Source organism: Arvicanthis niloticus, chromosome 16, assembly GCF_011762505.2.
Source record: "Arvicanthis niloticus isolate mArvNil1 chromosome 16, mArvNil1.pat.X, whole genome shotgun sequence".
Classification (NCBI taxonomy): domain Eukaryota; kingdom Metazoa; phylum Chordata; class Mammalia; order Rodentia; family Muridae; genus Arvicanthis; species Arvicanthis niloticus.
In genome coordinates, this window is record NC_047673.1 from 22621161 (window position 1) to 22642341 (window position 21181).

Genomic DNA, 21181 nt, shown 5'->3' on the forward strand with positions numbered 1-21181 from the left:
TTTCTTTCATTTTCGTTTTTCCTTATGGAAGATGTTCTCACCTGAGATGGGTTCACTGTTTGTTTTAGATTTTTATTTTTGGAGACCAGTTTAATGAGAGACAGAGCCAAGCTTGGCCTTGAACTGCAGCCCATTATTCACCAACCTCTCAAGTGCCAAGATGACAAATATGTCCCACCACAGCCCAAACGTCTTGTAGCAGTTCTCGGAAGGCTGGGAAGGCTTGCTGGATGCTTAAGACTTTATTGCAAGTGACTGTAGTCTTGTTTCCTGTCAAAGGAAATATCTAACATTTAATCCCTTTATACAAGATTGAACTCATACATATTTAAGATAAATACATAAGTATCTCATATATGTGACTTGTAAGATGTGAGGTCATCCTTTCCCTGGCTTGTTTGTCTCCATCTTCTTCTCAGCTCTCCTTCTCTGACATCATCACTATCCACTATGACCCTCAAAGTCCACCTGTGCTGTAAGTCTGGGCTGCACCTTTGACCTTTACATGAATCTGCACAAACCCAGCACTGACATATTTGTAAAGCACTGTCTTATACATGAGGCCCCATATTACCTTGTGCATCATCCAAGCACCATTTAGCAAGGTTACTCAATTTTTAGCACCACATCCCTGAAGAAAAAAAATGGTCAGAGAATGTTCCGCTGAGAAGCTTGGTCTTGGTCTTGGGTTTTTGCTGTTTGAGCTGGAAGCTACTTATTTACCTTGTGGTTCAGGCTCATATTGTTATCTATAACTACTTCGTTCCCTTTCCACCGTTACATGGATTCCAGCATGTTCTACACCTATGAAGATAAATCAATTGCCCTTACCGTTTTTAAACTAAAATTTAATATACAAACCATCATATTCCATTTTAGGGTGTACAGCTCACTAAATTTTTTGCAAGACTGGGCAATCACGATCGCTAGCCACATCCACTACATTTTTAGCATCCTAAAAGAAAACTCCTTAACTGTTAGCAGCCGTCCTCCGTTCCCCCCTCCCATCTCCTAGCAACCACTGGTCTACGTTGTGCCTTGATTGGTATGCATATTCTGGGTATTTCGTGTCAGTAGAATCATATAGCGTGTGCCTTTCTTGCTGGCTTATTTACTTTGAAGGTTCCTCCATTTTGCCGTATGCATCAGACTCTCACTGACAGCTGAGGGTGTAGCTCTGAATGTGCTCTGCATGGCTAAGCTCAGCACACATTCAGTTCCCAACAGCACAGAAGAAACCAAGATCTTTCATTAATTATGGCTAAGTGCATTCCCATCATGCATTTCTATCACACTTCCTCCACTGTGCCAGCTTTGGTGATCATAACAAGATATCTGGAGTACTTACCTGATGAAGAAAAGGGGTTTGTTTCTCAGTTTTGCAGACTCTAGGGCATTGAGCCCGTGGCCCATCCATCATCCAGGGATTCCACAGCAGTGCGGTCACTTACATCATAGGCTTCTTTAGATATGAACTCTAACCCCAAAGGCCCCATGGCTTGGACTCCACTCTGGCACCACAACAATGTAGTAGAAGCTTTTTTTTTGGGGGGGGGGGGGGGAGATAAGGCCCAAAGTAAGAAGGAAAGGATTTATATCAACAGAAGTCTGTGTTCAAAGGAGACATTAGAAATCTGGTCCTAGTCATATCCCCGCCCCTCTCCTTCTGCCCCCGTGGCCCTCTCCCGGTGTGTGTGTGTGTGTGTGTGTGTGTGTGTGTGTGTGTGTGTGTGTGTCTGTGTCTGTCTGTCTGTCTGTCTGTCTGTCTGTCTGTCTGTCTGTCTGTCTCTGACTCTCTTTCTTCCCAGATGCAGCCTTTTCTGTTTTTTTTCCCCCACCACGATCTATCCCAGAGGCAGGGAACACCTGAGACCATGAGCCAAATAGTGTTTCCCTTTTTTTTTTTAAGGATAGTCCCAAGTGTTTGTCTGGGCAGTGCATGACTGGTAGGCAAGACCTGCATAGCTCACAGTTTTGACTATCTCCCAACAGGACCACCCCAGGGACCAAGCCTTCGATATGGTCCTGAGGGTAACGATCGGTCAGCTTGTAAGCTACAGCGTTTCTCTCTTTATCTGTTGAACCAATTCCACTGCCTAAGAAGATTGTGGCTGTGAACATTCATGTTGAAGTTTTTGTATCCGTACAAGAATTTAGTTCTCTCGGCTATACATCTACGAGGAGAATTGTTGAGTCCTGTTCAACTCTGTGTGATCCTGTTTAATTCTCAGAGAAACTGTCAAACTGTCCAGCAGCTGCACCACCTCATGTGGCACCAAATGAGCATTTCGTATTGTTTCTTTAAATCCTTGCCAAAAATTTTCAGTGCTTTTTTTCCTGCCCATTCTAATGAATTCGACTTCATGAGTCATTCACTTACTCATTCTTTCTTTATTTTAAGTCTCATGTGGCCCAGACTAGCCTTGAACTTCTGACCCTGCTGCCTTGACCTCACCGGTGCTAAAAGTACAGGCATGTACCCCACCCCCGATCTCATGTGCTGCTGGGGGTTCTAGTCCATTGCCTTGTGCATACTAGGCAAACACACTCCCAACTGAGATATTACTATTTAGCACAGGCTGGCCTGGATCTTCCTGCCTTAGCGTCACTCAAGTTGGTATTATAGACATGTGCCACCACACCAGATTTATTTTCTCTTAAAAATAATTAAGGGTTTCATATGATTCCAAAGTCAAAACGATAAAAGTACATATAGAGAGGTCTTGCTTCCATCCTTCATTCTGTTATTTCCTGACATGTAATTTTTTATTCATTTGTTATTTACCACCCCCATTTCTACTTTGTTAACACACAAAGAAATGCATATATCTTGCTCTCAATTTTCCCTTTTTTTCTTACAAGAGAGCATCTATCTACTCTGCCTCCCCTCTGCTCTTTCTACCTATCTATGTATCCCAGAGTTCCACGGTGTTACACAGAGATTGCTTTTTCCCCCCTCACTGCAGCTGCACCAAGCTGCATTGTGTCGACGAAACTCCTTGTAGTTGCATTGTGTGGATGGGCCATGGTCAATTCAGCCTGTCCTCTGTGTGTGGACATGGGCATTCAGGGCACATTTGTTGCCTCGACTAAATTGTGCCAGGCACTAGAAATAAAGGCATGGCTGGCTCTGCCTTTGGGAAACTCAGCGAGAGATCTCAACAATACAGAGCATTCCTCAAGTCTAAAAGGGCGTCTGGATCCACTGGACACAAAGGGCACATGTTAAGGAGAAGAAATGTCCCACACAGTACAGACACAATAACCTCTTATTGACTGGCCTTAAGCTGCTTTTGTAAGGGAAGGTTTCCCTTGGAAGTGGTTAACAGTGATTGATCAGAGTGCCACCAATTGGTCAGAGTGGGGAAAGCAAAAAAAAAAAAAAAAAAAAAAAAAAAAAAAAAAAAAAAAAAAAGCGGGGGGTGGGGGGGTGGTCCTGAGTTAGAATTCTAATCACCAGATTTCCTTAGAAAGAAAAAGATGTAAATTAATGTTGGTGCTGTTGCATAACAATGGGAGCTAACACCTGTATGAACTTTATGCTGCTCAGATACTGTTCTCAGCATTTAGGTACACTAAAAGTTGTCCCCACGGTCCTAAGATATGGGGACTATTATTATCTACATTTTTTCTCAATACAGAAATTAAGACATAGATACCCAAGAGGTCACACAGAGAAAAGAAGAAAAACTCACACAGGCATCACTGGTAGCGTAGTTGGAAATAGTGTAACACTAAGAAGTGCATGACACGGAGCTGACGGATGGCTCAGTTGTTAAGAGCACACCCTGGCTAACAAACTTCAGAAATTCAAGTTCAGAGAATTTCCCGGCTTCCGCGGGGATCAGGAGGGCAGCTGGGTACACAGCTTTGCAAGTGGACAAAGTATTCATACAACCTTTCTTAGATGTGTATGTATCACAGCTATCTGTAAGAAGCATAACTCTGTCACTCTCAGTTTTCCTCAGGAATGGAGTGTACTTTCGGTACAACCCCAGGTACCCACAACACTTTCCAATACCTAATCCTACCTGACTGTACTCAAAAATATGAAACAGAACATAACTCTGGCTTATACAAGGAACAGAACTTAGGGATCCTTCTAAGTTCACGTCAGACGGGTAATGTGCCCACGTCGTAACAAGGTTTAATGGGCGGCACACATCACGCAAGCGCGTGAACACCCAATCATCACGCTTTATGAACCAGAAAGGATCGTCGTTCCTCCTTCCTTGGGAAGTATCAAGTAAGTCTCACTAGTTTACAAAGAGGGTGACTAAACGTGCTACAGATATATTTATATTTTGCATTAAAAAATTTAGTACAATTAAAAACTATTACTTAGATTTTGCGAGAATTCTCTTGTTTCTACCCCAGCAGATGAAATCAGAAACAAAAGTAATGAGCGAACGCTCGATTATGCAAATATAGTCTTCATAGCTCCACCTTTTCCTCGTTCCTTCTCTGCCAGACTGTTGCTTTCTGGTCGTAAGTCGTAAAAAGAAGCGTTGCGGCCCCGCTAGCGGAAGTTAGTTTTGCTTTACGGCAACGATGTTGTCCAGGGCCGGAAGTTGCTGAGTACAGTTGCTGTAAGCGGAAAGCTGTAGTTGTAGGGAGCTTTGTTGGTGTCATGGATTAGTAGTTTATCTTTAAAATTAACTTTTTTTTTTTTGAGTTTTCAGAAAGACAAAGTTCGCCACATGTTAGGAGCTTGAGGCTCTGACCATAACGAGGCCCCTTCTTACACCCACTTAACCGAGTTCCACTCGATCCTTTTCGTTGTGCATGGTTTTAGTTCTGTTCGTAGGGTGACTCCCAGCACCAGACGACCTTCCCTCTGCGACTCCAGACACCTCCCCCGTTTGGTTTCTGTCCCGGCGGGGAGCCCACCCCGCCGCGTGTGACTAGGAATGAAGCTAGACAGCGCCGAAGAGAAGGGGGTCGGCCGCTCCCTGCCTGCCGAGGGGTCTCCCCCCACTCTCGAACAAGCCTTCTCCAAGATTCTGCAGGGTCTCGGCCGCCAAGAGTCATCAGGACAAGGCAACGCAAGAAATGCCGCTCTTAAAGACCTCGGTGCTTTAATGGAAGCCGCCGAATGTGACAAATTATTTGAGGGGAGTGGCAGTGGTGGATCCCTCCGAGGGATGCCCGAGATCCTGGGACAGGTGGTGAAAGCGCTGGAGAAGTTCGCAGCACCCAAGGAGAGGGCGGACGGAGGCGAAGAGCATCCCGAAGTACCTGAGAAGGCAACTGAAGTTGGTTCACTATTTCTAAAGCTGTTGGGCAAGGTTGAAACTGCTCAGAGTTCTCCCGACTGCCCTCCATGGAAGACAGGCCTCCGACACTTGTCAGGACCCATGTATATTTTTGCCATCACACACAGATCGAAGCAGCCATGGACCAGTCCAAAATCTCAGCATGTGGCTGGCGAGGTGCTGTCTTTACTGTTTCGAGTTACTGAGTGTAGTTCTGTGGCAGGATTCCTCTGCGGAGAAAATGAAGATGATCCAGGGAGATTTGCTGTGGTCTTGGGGCTTCTTAAGCCCCATTTGAATAAGTGAGTACTGCACTTTTTACTATAACTAGGCATCTAGATAGGGGTGTTGACATAATTGATTTCTTAGGGACCAGAGCGGCTGTGGCTTACTAGACGAGGTAATCAGATAGGAGCAAATTCAAGATTAGAACTGAAGTCTTCAAATTACATTTTCTCCACTGAACAACTGCCTTGGGTCATTGGACATTCTGACAGTAGCTATGGAAATTGAAAATTCTGTCCCATTAATATGGAATCGAGTATCTTATGCCAAGTACCCTTGGATATTGAAGGAAGGCCTAGTCTTTCATCGTGAATTTAAATACGGGGACTTCTAACTTGTTCATAATTATTAGATTAGGTGATGACTTTGTAAGGAAGTAATACTTGGTATAAAACATTGAAAATGATTTGTGATAAGTGGATTGAATTAGATTGCTATCAGCTAATGTGCTTGCTGTGAGTTTTGACTTGCTACTTTCAGTGTTTTGTTTTTCAGCCAGGTCTTAATTTTATCTCTTATTTTATTTACTGATTTTTGAGCTAGGGTCTCACTGTGTGCTAGAGGTTATTCTGAGTTTGATTTCTGTGTGTGTCACCACACCTGCCCCAGGCAGTTGTTTTGTTTGGGTTTTTTTTTTTTTTTCAAGACAGGGTTTCTCTGTGTAGCCCTGGCTGTCCTGGAACTCATTCTGTAGACCAGGTTGGCCTCGAACTCAGAAATCCACCTGCCTCTGCCTCCCAAGTGCTGGGATTAAAGGCGTGCGCCACCACCACCCGGCTTAGGCAGTTGTTTTAAACAAGGATTTTATTAATTATGTGTAGGTGTGTGTGTCTGCATAAGCGTGCAGGTGCTTGAGGAGGCCAGAGGCGTCTGATCCCCTGGAGCTGGACTTAGAACTACCTGACATGGTTGCTGGGGTCTAAATATGGACCCTCTAGAGAATCAGCAAGTGCTCTTGACCACTGAGCCTTCTCTCTGGCCCCTTCATGCAGGTTTTCATGTAGCCAAGGATGTTGGCCCTGAATTTCTGTCTTGCTTCCAAGTCCTAGGCTTACAAGCAAGTGTCTCACCATGCCTGGTGTATGCACTGCTGTGGATTGAGCCCAGGGCTTTGTAAATGTTAGACAGGCACCTCACCAACTGAGCTACTTCCCTTGTCCTCCGGCTATGGAATGAGGTGAAATAAACTTGGAGTTAAAAGGCTTTTAAACTAGTCCCTCTTTCTTTTTCTTACTAAGACACGCTTACTTTATAGACTGAATTTGTACTTTCTATGCAATCCCTGTTGGCCTCAACTATGAGAGTTCCTCCTGCTTCAGCTTCCTGAAATACATGTGCCTCAGTTTACAGGGGTACAACACTGTGCCCAGTTTAGTTGTCTTTGTATTGTTGTGAGTAGGACCAGGTCAGATAGCATCCATGAATCTTGTTTTAGTATTTGTAATGAAAGGTGATAGAGCTGTTATAAAGTTAGTGTTTTGAGGAGGTTCAGAGGTGCAAACTCCTTTTATAAGCTGTAAGTTGGTGCTCATGTTCTGATCTCATGTCTGAAGTATAAGACACCTTTACTCTTTGCTCTCCCTTCTCAGCACGTTGTATCATCCACCAATGTGACCACCACTGACCCCACAGGTCTTTTACATAGCTGTAGTTATGAATGGCTGCTATTCATTGGATAAGCTTATATATATTACCCCAAGTTTGGGCAACTGCCAACTGTATATAGTGTAAGATATGTAAATTATTTTTATTAAATCATAAAATGTATTTGAAAAAACTAAGCATTATATAGGAGATATACATACATGGATACATATATGTATATAAAATCTGTTAGAGACTAGAGGAGGAGGAGGAAGAAGAGAAGCTTCAACTGGTTATTTTTGCTAATGCCGTGTCATTTACTTAGTGTGGTTTTCATGTGTTCTCTCAGGGAAACCTGGAAGAAGAATCCTGCTGTCAAACACGTTTTCTCATGGACTCTCCAACAAGTCACTCAGCCCTGGCTGAGCCAGCATCTAGAAAAGATACTTCCCCCATCTCTGCTCATCTCAGACGACTATCAAACTGAGAATAAAATCCTGGGTGTCCAGTGCCTCCACCACATTGTGGTTAATGTGGTAAGCGCCTCAGCTCCGGCCTACCCTGGTGGACAGCTGACCCACCCATGGCTGCTCTTCATTTCTCACTTGTTTTTGCTTTATTCTTTTGGCTTTATAAATAGCTTTCTTTTCATGTTAAGTCATGTCATTCACTTCTTCACTTATTTATATTTTTCTCCAAATATATTTTTTTTCTCTCTGAACCTGGTAGAAATTGTATCATGCTGGTAGTATAATAAATCAAAGGGTAGTTACAGAAAAAACAAGATCATGCTTCATTATGAACAAAATGTGAAAAGGAAAAAAAGCAAAAGCACCTATAGAAATTAGCAAGTAACTTTCAAGTAAAAAAATAACTCAAAAGAGTTTATAGCAAAATGTACAAAATGTTACTGGAGGAGACTCTTTTTAAATATGGAACTTTTGAAATCCTTACAGAAGTAGAGTGTGGTTTACTGAATCTCCATGTACTCATGTCTAATTAAAAATGATTGGGATTTTTGCCACTTTTGGGAAACTTTTAACTGCCTAATTTGTGTGTTTGCAGCCAGCTGCTGATTTGCTGCAGTACAACAGAGCCCAGGTTCTGTACCACGCCCTTTTCAATCACCTGTACATGCCAGAGCACAACCTCATTCAGGTATGGGAAGATTGACTCTGGACTCTCTGGGCTCTGGTGTGAGTACAAGGTGCTATTATGTAAGCAGGAACAGTTTAGAGTTGTTTTCCCCTTGGAGAGTTAGGGCACCTGAAAGCCGCCGTCTGACTGAAGGATCTGAATGTCGAGCAGACATCCACCCCCACTGAGCAGCCAGAGCAGCCCAGGTTTTATCTGCATGCATGTAAGCTACATGTCACCTGCGTGTAAGGATGTTTTTATTGTGTTCTTCCTCTGTGTTGCTCCATACGAATACATGTATTTGAAATCCCTTGTATGTAGATACCTAGTGTCCATCTCCCAGCAACAGTAACTGTTGTCTAGTATTTCTCAATGGTATGTCCCAAGATAAGTGACTCAGAAAGTGTTTCTGGCTTGAAACTCCTTGGAAGACATTAATGTATATATATGACTGTACACATATATCTCTGTGTATGTACACCACACCAAAGCTTTATTACAAGGGGTGTAGCATGTGACCAGCAGCAGTAGGCCACTAGTGAGGTTGAAAGTGGCTTTAGGAGGTAGTTGGAATGGCGGGAGATGTTTATGACGGGTAAAAAGCACTTTCTTAGGAGCGGGAAGAACAGTGGAAAGACAAGAAACCAGCTATTGAAAGTTTTAAGCAGCAGTTTTTCTTTGTGCTGGGATTGAGTCCCAGCCCTCATACATTCGAGGCAAATGCATACTGAGCCTCTTTTACCCATTGCTTTTGTTCTTTGTGACAGGGTCTGATTCTAGCCCAGGCTGCCCTGGAACTTATATTGATAGGTTCCACCAACTACTGGATGGTGAATGCACAGTACTGTATCCAGCAGCTCCCCGGGTTTTGTTTTGTGATTTTTAGTACCTTTAATATTTTGGGTACTGAGAATCCAGTTTTTCTCAGAAATTGTATTAACATGTTGGAGAAAGGAGATTTTTAAAATCCTGAAACACCTAGAAAAGCCTGAGACCCCTGGATTGTTAAAAGGGAATGTTTAGGCACCATAACTTTAAATAAAGAAGTTTGACCATCTTACATTCAGTGGAGCAGTTTCATAAGAGCCCATAACTCCTATGTGTCACTCTAGACCTAGATCCCTGAAACCTGGGTGGAGCTTTGCCATTCTTTGCATCTCACAGATTAGTTCTGGAAAGGAAGTTGGAAAATTTGTAGTAGTTTGTCCATTAGTTACGGTTATCTATTGGATTTCTTTGACATGCCCTGGGACCGCACATTAATGAAGATCTTAGCAAAACCAGGAATTTTATGAATACAAATAAGTGAACTATGGTTTCTTTTCTTGTAGGCTGTGCTCCTGTGCTTCTTAGATTTATTCCCTGTCCTAGAGAAGGCTCTGCACTGGAAGGGAGATACAGCTCGAGCCACTACACACTGTCATGAGGTGCTACAACTGATCCTCACCCACATGGAACCAGAGCATCGCCTTCTCCTACGAAGGACGTATGCTAGAAACCTGCCAGCTTTTGTGAAGAGGTGAGTGACTGAAGTCACTCTGGTCATATACCCCACATCCAACCTCTTAGCATGGCATCTTCTCTTTATTTGTAGGTTGGGGATCCTAACTGTTCGGCACTTGAAGAGGCTGGAGCAAGTTATCCTTGGTTATCTGGAGGTTTACGATGAACCAGAAGATGAAACTAGGTTGAAGATACTGGAAACCCTGAAACTTGTCATGCAGTATACTTGGCCCAGGTATAGCATCCAAGCTGACAGATATGCTAAAAGGGCATGCTTCAGCTAATTTTCTCTTCAGAACTTGCCCAGGATATGCAATGTATCTGAATCCTTTTCACTTTCTTCATTTCTAGGATATACAGCTACTTTAGATGTTTCTGTTTGAACCCCTTTCATCACTAGTAGTTCTAGGTTCTATCACAATTAAATCACTTCTCTTTCTTAAAAGTTCCAAGGCTGGGCATTGTGTTACAACCCTTTAATTCCAATACTCGGGAGGCAGATCTCTGTAGGTTTGAGACCAGCTCTATCTATATAGTGAGTTTCAGGCCATCCGGGGCTACATAGACCCTGTCTCAAGAAAAGAGGAAAAGAGACACATGGTGGGGGAGAAAGGAAGAAAAAAACCAAACATTTATGGTTATGTGAATTGGGAAACACTGCAGATTTTCTATTGCTGTGGTAAGATATTATGATGAAGGCAATTTACAGAAGAGTTTGTTTTGAGCTCACAGATTCAGAGGGGTCGAGTCCATGATACAGGGCAGTAGCTGAGAGCTCACATCTTGAGCCACAAAGAATAAAGGCACAGAGAACTGGGAATGGCAGTTACAGACCTCAAAGCTCACCTCTAGTGTCACACATCTTTAACTTTCCCAAACTGTTCCACCATCTGAGGAGCAGGTACTCAAGTATGAACCTACAGGGTCCATTCTCATTCAACACACTACACAGATAGGCTGTCTTTCTAGAGTGTAATTATAGTTCCTATCAAATTACTAAAGGTGAATTGGGGTTGATGCTGTAGTTATGTGAGAGCGCTTGCCTAGTATGTACATCCGTATAGGTTTGATCCTTATCTCTGCTCCTCCCCAGAAAGACAACTTAAGTGCTTCAATAAGCATGGTTCACTGTGTTCATCTTAGTGGTCTTCAGTCTAATTGGGAACGGACTGCTTCAAGACAGTTACTCACCATTTGCCAGAGCAGTGATTAGATGCTAACTCAGGATATGCTCGTTTAGAAGACAGTCTGTATGTGGCTCAAAGGTGTCAGGAGTAAACTAGAACCTCAACTGTCTAGTCACCTAACATTTCTCTTGCATCAAATGGAAAGCTTAGCCAGAAAAGCCAAGAGCCCCAACAGTCTATTTTGGAGTATATTCTTTCTTACAGATATACCAGGCATCAAGAAACTTGCCCCAATGACAATCTGAGTCATTGTAACTATATTGCATTTCTTCACCTGTTATTTTTATCCCCCACTAAACTCAGGATAGACAACCACATTTATTATGTATCCCTGAAGCACTCAGTGCCTCTTATTAAGTATATTAAGTATTCAGAGAATGAATAGATGTGTAAGTGAAACAGAATGAAGCTAATTTTATACTGGGCCTTCATAGAGTAAAGATAGAGCAGAGCACAGGAAGAGGTAAACGCAGCAGACTGTAATGAATGGTTAGAGAAATACAAGCCATAGGGAAGCACTGAACAATTTTGAGATGAAGGATGGAAATGTTTTTACTAGGCAGTTCAACGTAGAACTATGGTTTGTTTATATATTCCCACAGTACATGTTATTTTCCACCTTCCATTAACGTTTAGTTTATAAACTTTACAAAGTTAAAGCCTATGACCTAATGGCATGGTGTGTAGTCAGAATGTCCTGTAGTGAATACTGTGTCCACTTCATCAAAAGGATTAACACTTAGAGAAAAAACTAGACTTAAAAGCCAGCAAGGAGCTCGAGACTGGATTAAGTCATCCTACTTTTCTTTTAAGGCAAGGTTTTGCTCTGTAGTAAAGCTCAAGTTCTTGATCCTTCTGCCTCCAGTCCTAACTGCTGGATTATAAGCATACACCACTCCCTCACTACCTGCAGACTCACTTTAAGTCCAGGCTCAAAGTTCTGTGACTGCAGGCTATCTCCTTATCTATGGATAAAAAGGGAGGGCTTCAACAGGAGAGATCTTGACTCCCCTCATTCTCAGCTCATGCTGGGGACTCAAGCCTTGGCAGGAAACCGTTAGGTTTTCTGTTTTTGTTGTTGTCCTGTCCCTCACTGCAGCCCTGGCTGCTCTAAAACTGGCAGAAATAGACCTGTTCCTGCTTCCAGACTGTTCAGATATTCTTGTGTGTATACAGGCAGAATGCTGTAGAAATGTCAGGAACTTTGTGTTCTGTCTTGTTTTCAGCAATGTGACAGCAAACATTTGACTTTTCCTATGCCTGGACCAAGTCTTGTCTGAGTTTAATATTCCAATTTGGAATAAAGTTTTTCTTCCCAATTCCAGAATTTCCTGCAGAGTTGTGGTCTTACTGAAGGCTCTCCTGAAACTGATATGTGACGTAGCAAGGGATAAGATCCCCACAACTGAGGCAGCTAAGAGTGCAGTGCTCCAGGAAGCCACAGACTGCCTGATTCTCCTGGACCACTGTTCTCAGGGGCAGGTGAAGGTAAGGCAAGCATCTGCAACTCCGTCTCAATTGGCCTATTGTCCTAGGTAATGCCGGTGATTGATTGCAACTTACGATTTGTATGCCCACCTAAGTTGACCATGAGCTTGGAGGGTGTTAGGTCCTTACCTCGGTACTCTTGAGCTCTCTCTGGTGCTAAGGCTGAGCTCTTTTAATGCTATTTAACCATTTAGAGCAAAAGAGGATCAGATGTTACTAGCACTCAGAACAAAGAACAAGCCAAAGCCACACAGATTTATAAAGTTCTGAGATTGACATACCTACTGTGTTAGCAAATTCTGTTCTAGACTTTGAATTAAAACCAGTGCTAACAAAGTCCAAAGAAATAATGAGGCTATAAGATATCAAGAAGTAATAACGGTAGTTGAGATGCAGAATGTCCCCATTTGTTCATATTCTTGTGTGTTTGTACAGGTAAGGCCAATGTAGGGGTAAGGCCAATGTAGGATTATCATTCCTCAAGCACAGTGACCACTTTTTCTTTCAGACAGGATCTCTCACAGGCATGGAACTCTTCAAGCAGGCCTGGCTGGCTAAGCAAACCCGAAGGATCTGCTTGTTTATTCCGTGCCTGTACCGAGATTACCGATGTAGGCTTTTCACTGATGACAGTGAAGTTTTGAACATGGGATTGAACTCAGATCCTCATGCTCATCCCACTGAGCTCATCCCATTTTCCGTATACTTAACTAGTAGGAAATTCTTCATTTGGTTTCATATTCCACAAAATTCTCAAGACCATAATTTATGGTATCTATGTGTATTTACATGTAATTCAAAGACTAATTTCTCATTTTCACCACAATTAGAAGCCTCCAATTTAAAGAACGAGAAATCAGTACTCCCAAAATATGCAGAGCTAGACCGTGGCTTGCTGTTTTCCAGTTTATTCGGCCATTGCACTGCAGCCCTTATGTTGGGCAGTTTTCCAGCCGAAGTCGTTTTGTCTAGAATGAAGCCAGCAGACTACTTACAAGTGTGGGACAGTTCTAAGTAACACCTGTTCTGATTGAGGCACTCTCCCCTAGGGCCACACAGTCTCTGTGTATGACTGTAAGGCTGTAAGACTGTAAGGCTGTAGGGTTTTCTGGAACAGGATTTGTAGAAATCAATGCCTGTTTGCTCTCGTGTTCCAGGGTCTTCTGGCTAAAATTGCTCTATCCTGTAAAGACCACACGGTGGTGAGCTGCATCAGGAAGGTACAGCAGGGCTCTGCAGATGCTCCTGGCAATGACATGGAAGATGAGTAACCAGCAGGAAAGGCTGCTCTTCTTATTCTCAGATCATATGGGGGGGGGGGGGGTAAAAAAATCTATTTTTGTATTAAAATATTTAAAGTTGAAATTTTTATCTCCTCCAGTTTGTCCACATAAGAAAAACTGAGTAAGAAAACAGCTGAAATACTGACATTTCTAAGTAAAAAATTGTAATTTAGAAATATTTACAGCTAGTTTAGTGCCATTCCCGCTCCAGGAACTCATCTGTTAGGTTCCTCTGGCTCAAGCTGTCACAGCATGTGTTATAAAAATATTCCTGACAACTCAAGGCTTTCGTACTCCAGATTTCTGCTTCCCTGAAGTGACGTCCATATTAACAATATAAATACATTAGGAACTAGAACACAGAAGAGCACAGCTGCCGGTGTTGACTGGTTCAGGATAAAGGTGTGAAGGGAGCTCATGTGGTCTTGACTTTGGCCGTGGGCTCCATCTCCTGTTCATACTCTATTTCCACATAGGCCCGTTTTTTCCGCAAAGGTCCTTTCAACGGTGCTTTGCCTTTGTGTTTGGCCTTATGAGCCCCTTCTTCATTAGAGGATTCACCATCCTGGTCTTCCTCACTGTCAGTATTCAGTTTATCCATATCCTATCATGTGGAAACAGAAGGTCAGTTTCTCCAGTGCCCTTCACTTCGTGGCCGGTCCAGAACAAACCATGCATTTGTTCATCAGCTCCTGTGTTCAGATCCCTCCCCTTACCCACTCCTTGCTATGGCCACAAGCCATTCTTTGTCCCACAGAGCTTACCTCAAAGTCACTCAGGTCACTCTCCTCTACCTCATCATCTTCTACAAACTCTCTTTTCCCCGAATCCTAGAGGGAAGCAGTTACTAGGTTAGAAAAAACGACAATGAAGATCTAGTTCCAACATCTGGTTTTACCTCTTTCCATAAAGAAGTGAATCAGTCTATACACACAGACATCAAAACCTATTCTCTCAAAGTTAACACTTACAAATTAAAAAGGAAAGCTAAGGGTGTATCTAAAAGTCAGTACAGAATTTGTTGGCCTGCTAAACCAAAATTAATCATCACAAGATACAAAAGGCGATGGAAATAATATTGTCTCTGAATTACATGAAAAACGTGTTGTCGTACAGGTCACTACATTTCAAAACAAGGCAAACCATACTCACCTCTTCTTCATCTTCCTCCTCATCTTCTTCTTCATCTTCAGAGTCACTTTCTGCATCCTGTTTCTCTAGGGCCTTGTCGAAGGCATGGATGGGGAAGTTGTAGATGTCGCCATACTGAAGAACAAACACAGACCACCTTTATGTAAGCTTGAGTATCACCTTTTTCCAAGTTCCTCTGCTCTACAACCATATTATTTATCAACAGTGATGAAGTATACTTTTATAGTTTTCCAGCCTAGGTATAGACTGCTTTTGACATTAACAATCTAAGCTTGAGAAGCAATAGTGACATTTTTAAAAAACAGGCTTTTTAAAAGGCCCTTAAAAGATTAGAGAAATATACAGAAGCAAAAGCTCTAGGCATTGAGACCGGTGAAGCTCAGTACATATGAATTCTCAGGTCCAACCCCAAATCATATACACCTGACATGGTGAAACTTAAAAATCCAGCAGAGTTAGAGGCAGGAGGGCCAAGAATACAAGCTCATCTTTTGCTACATCTTTTGAATCTGAGGCCAGTCTGGGATATCATTAGATATAGTCTCAACACAAGATAAACTAATGGGAGTGGGAGAGGTTCCAAAATGAGTGAGGTGCTGAGTGACTGTTTATCCCAAAGACCCCAGAGCCTCAGATTCCGAACAGCAAAGCCTCCTCCCCAGGGATGGCAAAGCTACCCTCTGGTCTGAGTGCAAATGTTGACAAGGTGTGCAGAAAATGTGTCATAGTTGAGCCTCCCCCAGGATTTAGGGTGTGAAGTGTCCCACTAGAGATACAGCTACTGAGATGAGTAAACCTGTCTGCTTGAGCCAGCAGTATCCATAAGCCCTGCCTCCCTGAGCTGTCGGCTCTGTATGCTGAAATGCCGAGCTTCCAAGAGACTCAGCTCTCTCTTCAAGTCCCATCTGACTGCACCTTCGTGCCTGTCTTTTCATCCCCTTGCTGCTCCGAGTCAGGTCTGTCCCTGGAGGCTGTGCATGGACAAGGGAAAACAAAACCAAACCCAGAAAACCAAAACCTCTGACTGTTATGATGCCTTTATATAAAACTGTTACGCTTGGAAACATAAACTAGAGATAACGGCCAAGGGGAAAGTCTCATCAGGAAGACAGGCCTACACAGACTTGCTTTATTCCTTGGACAAACTGGGGTGGGAAGGCTCTCTGATGTGTTTAAGAATACGACAGTTTTCGTATTTCCCAGCAGGTACTACTACCTAAGAAAATTTTTGTCTCAACACTACTTGCTTTCTCACCGTATCTTGTTTCAGTCTCTCCAGCAATTCCTTCTCAATAGCATTGTCCAGCTGGGCAGCTATTAACGCTTTTTCCTATAAGAAAAGACCAAACCGTTACTCCATCAGGACTCACTTTCCAGCCTGTACACATGTAATTACCTACTTTTAATAATGGCATGATGTGGTCATGCTACTAGTGAGACTTTTGCCTTTCTAGCCAGATACACTTTTTTCTTTCTCAAAGCCTCCTGGGAGCTTTTCAATGAGGAGTTCCCTTCTATAATTGCATAATTGTATCAAAATATAATTGCATAAGTGTATCAAATAAATAAAGTAAAAATAATTCTTACAACTTTAGCAATAGCACTCTGACTTTCTAACAAACCCTTGATATACTATACATACCTGCTTACATACATTTAACAATGTCACATGGGCTGAGGGAGATGTTCAGTGGGTGAAATGCCTGACTTGCAAACATGAGGACCGGAGTCCGAACTCTCAGAACTCATGTAGAAAACCAGGCGTGATGGCATGCACCTGGAATCATGCTAATAGTAAGAGAGGAGGCAGAGGAAGTTTGTGGGAAAGGTCCTGGCCTACAGAGTTCAAGCCAATAAAATATCTCCTCTCAAACAAAAAGTAGAAGGAACCTGAGGACTGTCACCCAAGGCTGTCCTCTTGATTTTCACATTCATGCTATGCCATGCATGTGTGTACTGCATACACACTAAATAAGAAATGCATCAGGTAGATAAAAAAGAATTTCAAAAACAGATGAGAGGAGGTCTCTGAATTCATACAGAAAAAGTGTATTTATTCTGAAATATCTGCAAGAATGTATAAGAGTTAGGGAATATGGAAACTTACTAGTTAGTCTTGAATAAAAATGGGTGTAAATTAGTGAAGAATAAAAAATTCACAATGACTGGAGTCTCCATCCCAGGCCAGTTTAGGTCACATAGTAAGATGCTGTCTTGGACACCAATGAAATAGCAAATTTGAGATAGAAAGCTCCATGTGATTAGTGAGAATTAAGTACCAAAGATTACAGAAGGTGTCCTTAAAAAGACAGGACAAAGTGGGAAAGGGAGAGAGAAAGAAAAGGCCGAGAATGACTGGAAATAGATTGTCGGGAAGAGCTGACTCCCAATTGCAGGACCTGACGACCAATGAGGCTCAGCTGATCTCAAGCGTCACTATCAGGGAGACGGCCTGACAGACCACCTGACAGACCACTCTCTGGGCAAAGTTGAAAATTCTGGAGCACGCTTCTTCATGCATATTACCACCTTTAATAACCATGCACCATCACATCCTTTAGGAACAAACCACCCAGCTTAATCTGAGATCAAAGGGCATCCAGTTTCATTAAAAATAAACAAAAACAATCTCACAATCAAACAAACCCTTCAATTTTCTAAATAATATAACTAAAATAGCCATAAGGCTAAAAATTTTGTCTCAACTCTGCAGAAGGGAATGTATAAGACAGGCAATGTCAAAAATCTAAGTTATGCACTGTTTTAACTTGAAGACTTGGTCTAAGATAGTCTTTTTATTATACCCAAACACCCCCAGAGTACCTATTTTCAGCCTTCAGTGACAAATCTTAAAAATCTGAAGATACAAAGAGAGCAACTGTCCCATTAGTGACTTATTATCATCAATCTCATGTAAGAAACAACTTTCTTACATGACAATAGAGAAGCCATGTAAATATGAGAACAGCAGATTACCTCTCTTCGTTTTTCCCTTCGTTCAACCTTCTTACTCAAAGGAACAAGTTTCTTCCTAGCAGAAATCAAATACATTATTAGAAAACTCAAGTTCATTTTAAAGATAAAAGAATTAGAACTGATGCTGCTCAGGTCCATACAGTATGTAAGTTCCTAGGTACTCAGACTGCTAGTGTAGTCCAGTGACCTAACGCTTGCCCGGCACATGCAAGGCTCGAGGTTTGATCTTAGGTGCGCATGTGCACGATGGCACACATACATACTTTTCTAAAGCCCAGATCACATCAGTAATTTAGCATCACATCAGTAATTTAGCATGGAGGGTTAGGCAGAGGGATCACTGAGTTGAAAGCTACATAATAAGTTCCAGGCTAGCCTGACTACAAGGTGAAATGCTGTCTTAACCCTATACCAAAAGTCAGATGTTTTCAGATTTTTTTTTTTAAAGATTTATTTATTTAATGTAGGGCATCAGAACCCAGTTACAGATGGTTGTGAGCCATCATATGTGGCGGTTGCTGGGAACTGAACTCAGAACCTCTGGATCTTAACCACTGAGCCATCTCTCTAGTCCCCTTGACATGTATTTTAATGTGGTCATTTCTGTTTTCTTTAGGTTCACTACAGTAAGATCAATGCTTCAATGAACAAAGAAAAATGAATTTTCTGAAAAAGATTCACATGCTCTTTAACATTCTTTGCTAGTCTCAATAAAAAAGGCTCCATCCTTACACTCCTTAAGAAGGTATTCTAGCCGGGCGGTGGTGGCGCACGCCTTTAATCCCAGCACTTGGGAGGCAGAGGCAGGTGGATTTCTGAGTTTGAGGCCATCCCGGTCTACAGAGTGAGTTCCAGGACAGCCAGAGCTACACAGAGAACCCCTGTTTCAAAAAAAAAAAAAAAAGAAAGAAAAAGAAAAAGAAAAGAAAAGAAGGTATTCTATTGGGCCTGTGAGTTTCACATCATTGAGGTAGTTTTCTAATCTTTCATTTCAGTTTCTCTCAGGGAATCACACAGAATTTCCAGGTAGGCAGGACTATCACATATTGTGTTTTAAAATCCAAAGGACACGCCTTTAATCTAAAGTTTGCCATATCATCAGAGATTAGTCACAGCTGAACTGAGGAGGAAAACACGGTTTGTGACATGGTCCAGAAACAGTAACAGACAGATCGTGAACAAAGTAACTAGCCAGTCCTTACCGTCGCTTCAGTGTAAGTTTTCTGATTCGAATCAGGTACTGGGTTATCTTGGTAAACCTCTGCTTACATTTGTGCCGGATAAAGCGGGGCCAGTAAATCAAATTTTCATCTATTTGTTCCAGTGCTTTCTCATAGTTTTTACTAAGCCGGACCTGTGGAACAGAAAGGGAAGCATGAGGGGGAGGGGCAAATCAAGTTAGGTCTTCCCTGTCCCTTCTGATATTAATGAGGGTGGCTTTGACATGTAGAGATGGCCTATGTAGCATTTCAGCTTTTGACTAGTGGTCACTACAGTTTTCTCACTGAGTCTTACCCGTTCCCAGAGGCGCCGAGGGAAAGCTGCTCGCTCTATAACCTTCATGTACAGGTAGCACTGTCCTGAAGAGAAGTTAAACAGCTTTGTTATTATTTACAGAGAGACTAGGAACATCTGCTTATCAATTGTTGTGTAGTTTCTGTACCTTTCTCTTCTTTAATGGTAGCATACTGACTATTTGCCAGGGGACAGGATGACCGATTGCACAGCCCAGTCAGACTGTATTCATTTCTGCAAAAGCCCTGAGTCTTGGTTCTAGGATGCAAGGAAAGAAATGTTTACAACCAAGGGGGCAACTAAACACATTGTAGTGTAGGCTGCGATCTACTCACCTTATTTTGAAAGAACAAAATTGCCTGTTTCCTAGTGTATTCCAGATAACCTGCAAGATAGAATGAAAGCCCTTTTGCTCTTGTCCCAAAGATGCAGTTTAATATAAAAAGAGGCAGCGCTCTCCGACTGCAGCTGGTGTTCCACGGAAGAATCCTTGCCATCATCACCACCAAATATAAACACAAAAGATGAAGAGGACCAGGTCAGAGCACTGCTGGGTACCTCAGTGAGGCAAGGGTCTTTAGAGAATGAAAGAAAAGACAGAGTTAACTTTTAATAGGCCTCACTCACTCCCCTTACACAGTAACATCATGTATTCATACATTCTTTAAAAAAAAAAAAAAACAAGAAAAATCTAAATGCAGATATAACCTGTTACTCAGCAATAGTTCATTAAGAGTTGATAACTATTTTCCCAGAATTCTTTTCAATACACACATACATTCTAGCACCTGTAGTATGCCCTTATGTATAGTGTTAACAAAATGAATCCTATTACATTTACATTGTAACTTTCTTCACAGGTGGTCATTATCCATTGTCAAAGTCGGCACAGTACTAGACACCATTCCACAATTATATACATACCACAATCACAACTTTATCACCTTTTACTATGTCTCACTCATGTGTTCTGCATTCTAAAGGAATGGCACTGCCATCGCCAAGCCCTGACATCACAAACCCTCCGGTGTTTGCTGGATCAAAGTACGGTCCTTAAAACACCGCACCTAGCGAGGTGGAAGGTGTATAAACGGCGCATCGAGCTGCAGTCACTAAGAGCCACTTATATAAAGGTCTCTTGATGGACTGCAATGAAGAGCTGAGAGAGGCGGGGAAAATGAAGGGTTAAAGAATAAGAATAAAACACACGTTGGGGGATTTAACAGGGGTACCGGTGGGGGGTTGGAAGCAAGAAGTGAGGTGGGGATATCATTCGGGTTCGTGGCTTTTACACATCACGTGGTCAGACATCTTTCCTGGGCACCGGATTTGTCTGTGCGTCCCACTCAGCATCTCTCAAAGGATCCGAGGGGTAAACACACCCACATGCAACTCTCATTCCACACTCTTCTAAAAAGTACAGCATTCTCTCCAGTTCCCATTTAAAAAGACCTAAAATCGCTTCCTTCAAGATTCTGCCTGACCTTGCCTGGGCAAGCAGATCAAACTCAGCATCCCTCTCATCCTTTGGATTTCTGTACCAAGTCCCATCGGTACCCTCTACATTCCTCCTTCCCTGTCTCCCATCTTTGTACCTCTTACTATTCCTATCCCTCTTCAGTGGCTGGCTCAGCCCCAGTTTCTGGGTCTTTAGTCCAATGTGTCTGACTAGTCTATCTGCAGTGGTCTCTCCTTATCTCTCTCTTTTCCATTTACTCCTCTTTCATAGTACCGTTGGTAAACGGTAACGCAAATGCTTCGTCTATTTATTCTCCATCCCCAAAGTGCTCATGAGAGCAAAGTTTGGGGTTTTTTT

General features: G+C 42.4%; 2 protein-coding genes and 1 non-coding gene across 4 annotated transcripts in view; 1 reads left to right on the plus strand and 2 right to left on the minus strand.

Moving 5' to 3' along the window:
- Positions 1 to 4111: 4111 nt before the first annotated feature.
- On the minus strand, positions 4112 to 4216 carry LOC117722098 (small nucleolar RNA U13). Its single transcript, XR_004608497.1, has one exon. It is a non-coding gene; the product is annotated as a small nucleolar RNA U13 (small nucleolar RNA).
- Positions 4217 to 4556: 340 nt separating this feature from the next.
- Positions 4557 to 15144, plus strand: Tti2 (TELO2 interacting protein 2). 2 transcript variants are annotated; one of them, XM_034520347.2, is made up of 8 exons: positions 4761 to 5557; positions 7474 to 7660; positions 8190 to 8282; positions 9593 to 9780; positions 9856 to 9999; positions 12277 to 12439; positions 13597 to 13700; positions 14942 to 15144. In XM_034520347.2, the coding sequence occupies exons 1-8, from the start codon at positions 4911 to 4913 to the stop codon at positions 15018 to 15020; spliced, it is 1605 nt and encodes a 534-aa protein (XP_034376238.1). In that variant the 5' UTR covers positions 4761 to 4910; the 3' UTR covers positions 15021 to 15144. The 2 variants fall into 2 exon arrangements, with proteins under 2 accessions (XP_034376237.1, XP_034376238.1); XM_034520346.2 differs by lacking the exon at positions 14942 to 15144 and having other exon boundaries at positions 4557 to 5557; positions 13597 to 13761.
- Positions 13205 to 21181, minus strand: part of Mak16 (MAK16 homolog) — an 8611-nt gene continuing 634 nt past the window's right edge. Inside the window, exons 2-10 of the mRNA XM_034520348.2 lie at positions 19701 to 19750; positions 19514 to 19623; positions 19366 to 19430; positions 19053 to 19204; positions 17851 to 17905; positions 16130 to 16204; positions 14875 to 14988; positions 14487 to 14552; positions 13205 to 14326 (exon numbers count right to left, since the gene is read on the minus strand). Coding sequence (XP_034376239.1) covers positions 14138 to 14326; positions 14487 to 14552; positions 14875 to 14988; positions 16130 to 16204; positions 17851 to 17905; positions 19053 to 19204; positions 19366 to 19430; positions 19514 to 19623; positions 19701 to 19750 — 876 coding nt within the window. The 3' untranslated portion in view covers positions 13205 to 14137. The remainder of the gene's footprint in view (positions 14327 to 14486; positions 14553 to 14874; positions 14989 to 16129; positions 16205 to 17850; positions 17906 to 19052; positions 19205 to 19365; positions 19431 to 19513; positions 19624 to 19700; positions 19751 to 21181) is intronic.